Source organism: Phragmites australis, chromosome 8, assembly GCF_958298935.1.
Source record: "Phragmites australis chromosome 8, lpPhrAust1.1, whole genome shotgun sequence".
Lineage (NCBI taxonomy): Eukaryota > Viridiplantae > Streptophyta > Magnoliopsida > Poales > Poaceae > Phragmites > Phragmites australis.
The window spans coordinates 11,666,915-11,669,479 of record NC_084928.1 but is presented as its reverse complement, the minus strand read 5'-3'; the positions used below and the strand labels follow the sequence as shown (position 1 = coordinate 11,669,479).

The 2,565-nt window shown below is 55.4% G+C and overlaps 1 protein-coding gene across 1 annotated transcript; it reads right to left on the bottom strand.

Annotated features, from left to right (window-relative positions):
* Nucleotides 1-699: 699 nt before the first annotated feature.
* On the bottom strand, nucleotides 700-2,259 carry LOC133926632 (MYB-like transcription factor ODO1). The gene is made up of 3 exons (XM_062372651.1): nucleotides 1,930-2,259; nucleotides 1,656-1,785; nucleotides 700-1,529 (listed from the first exon to the last, which is right to left on the bottom strand). The coding sequence occupies exons 1-3, from the start codon at nucleotides 2,060-2,062 to the stop codon at nucleotides 971-973; spliced, it is 822 nt and encodes a 273-aa protein (XP_062228635.1). The 5' UTR covers nucleotides 2,063-2,259; the 3' UTR covers nucleotides 700-970.
* Nucleotides 2,260-2,565: the final 306 nt, after the last annotated feature.

The following is a 2,565-nucleotide window of genomic DNA, read 5'->3' as shown; positions in this document are numbered from 1 at the left end:
CTGGTATATTGAACTACCTTGTATAAATGCTAGTTCAGTACATTAGAAAGTTGGAAATCAATAATACGTAATTGAAAAGGTATTTCGTTGGTATCTACACCAGGGGCGGACCAGCCTAGAAAATAAGCAGAGGCCTACTGGTGATTGGGCCTTCTCACCTTAATGAAAAAACAGGAATTTGAGTGGGGGAGCGGCATGTGCCCTCTATACGCCTCTACTTGGTCTGCCCCTAATTTGCGTGCACCTGCGATGACCGTTACCATCCCCATCTCTAGTAATTTCTTAAGTATAACCTCAAATTTTATTTATTTGTTGGTTGTAACATTGACCAGTCTCTAACGCAGATATTTAACCTTTTTTCTAAGTGATAAGTATTTTAGTTGAGTGGCCAAAATTCTAAGGAATAAACGTCGTGTCCTGTAGACTAGAGTCTGGAGGTCGTCGGTAAACGCACCGTTCGAAACACATGAAAAACGGTAAAACCACGGTCTAACTGGAAGTGAACCACGATCTTGGCATGCATGCCAGCGGTCAAAGAAGCGGCGACGCGCGCTCCCGCTCAACACGTACGCGCGCGCGTCGTGACAATCCGCGTCATCAGCCGCCCGGAGAAAGTCTGGAGCACCGCCGCATGAGAACTCGGAAGGTGACACAGGCCAGCTAATGCACACGGCACACGGCACACCCCATCACGCACAGCTCTGGAGACTGCCACACACTGAGCTAGTTGAATCAAAACGCGTCACATACTCACATCAACAGCACGGGCTAGTTCTTCGCACTCGAATTTGTCCATTTTCTTTCTGTCAAGATTCGATTCAAGTTCAACAACGGAGCTGGATCGACGGACATGGCGATGCACACTCCCGAGAAAGCTAAAAACCATGGAAGCTAGGCTAGGCTCATAGGGGAGATCGAACTGGCGAGAAGCTAAGCGGCGAATCTATGTGCATTGCAAGGATCACGCGCGTCACATCCAGTCGTCGTCTTGGTCGAAGCCACCGCCCGGGTACTGGTCGAACAGGTCGACGCCCATGCCACCGCCGCCGGTGCCGGGGAAGAGGCCGCCCCGGCCCGCGTCCATGATGCCGTCCAAGCCAAAAAGGTACATGGGTTCCGGCCACTCGGGGACATCCACGCCGAATACCGCCGAGGCCGAGGAGGAGCAGGACGGCGAGACCGCTGAGGCAGAGCAGGCAGAGACAGACGAAACAGAGCCGCAGTTGCTAATGGCCGCCGCAGCCGCTGCAGGCGGCGGTGGCGCCGCGATCTCTTGCGGCTGGATCATCGGCAGGTCCTCTTCCTCCGTGTCCTCCTGCAGGAGCTCACCATTGTTCTGCGGATGCTGCTCTTTCTGCTCCTGCTCCTTCTCCTGCTCTTGCACGGGAGGAGCAGGGGCCTCCTGCAATGGCAGGTGGGTGACGGGGTCGATCCCCATCCTGAGGAGCTTCTTCCGGATGTGGGTGTTCCAGTGGTTCTTGATCTCGTTGTCCGTCCTCCCAGGGAGCCGCGCCGCGATCTTGGACCAGCTGCGTCATTCGGCGATTCAACGGCGCAAAAAAACAGAGGACCAGTCCACGATGAGACCCGAAACCGCGCGCATGACGAACAAAGGCAAACGAAAAACATAAAGAATCGAAAAGCAATCGGCGCACCTGTTGCCGAGCTGCGCGTGCAGGTCGATGACGAGCCTCTTCTCGTCGTCGGAGAGGGGGCCCCTCTTGAGGTCGGGCCTCAGGTAGTTGGTCCACCGCAGCCTGCAGCTCTTCCCGCATCTCAGCAGCCCTGCAGCAGCTCACGAATCACCACACGGTCGCAAGAGAGATGCATGTAAGCAGCCGGACTGACTGTGTCCAACAACCAAAACCAAAAACGGCCGGCTGCCTGCATGCATGGAGCAGGGGATCTGTTTGGGGCCAGGCTGCTCACCTGCTAGCTTGGGGACGACGCGCCAGCAGCAGTGGCCGTGGTTGAGGAGGAAGCTGACGAGCTTCTGGTCCTCCTCCGCCGTCCACGGCCCCTTCTTCGCGCCCACCTTGTCGCAGCACGGTTGCCTCCCCATCTCTCACTATCCCTAAGACCAAAGTGCCAGCAGGTGCAGATGACGCGGAGCGGTGCAATCAGTCCCGTTCTCTCCGCGTCCGGCGGCGCCCTGCCTGTCTCTGTTCCAAGATCGGCGCAGTGCCAGGCTCGCATTTATAGAGGGAGGGAGGGGAGCCTGCTTGCCGGAGCGATGCCCCACGTGGCGGGAAGCGAGGGCGAGGTGCGTCGTACGTGTGAACCCGTCTCTCAGGGCGCCATGCCGATCATCCCTTCAACCGGAACAAGGTAAAACTGGTATTGACACTTTGTTGACGATATGCTATCATGGATTCCAGTAGTAACATGACAGTCTTTGTACGTAGTTCCAAACATTTTTTTTTGTTTCTGTTCAGTGTTAGTCTGCCGCTCTGTAGTCTGGATCTGGATTCTCTGCCGTTCGTTCAGATGTGATGGCACAGAAGGCAAGTCTTCACTTGCAGGAGAAAAAAAGATGCAAATCTTGGACTTGTTGTAACCTCGCAA

Coding starts and splice junctions, on each gene's coding strand:
- LOC133926632 (XM_062372651.1), bottom strand. CDS start 2,062: ATGGGGAGGCAACCGTGCTGCGACAAGGTGGGCGCGAAGAAGGGGCCG. Junction 1,786..1,929: donor CGTCGTCCCCAAGCTAGCAG/GTGAGCAGCCTG, acceptor GAGCTGCTGCAG/GGCTGCTGAGATGCGGGAAG. Junction 1,530..1,655: donor CACGCGCAGCTCGGCAACAG/GTGCGCCGATTG, acceptor CGAATGACGCAG/CTGGTCCAAGATCGCGGCGC.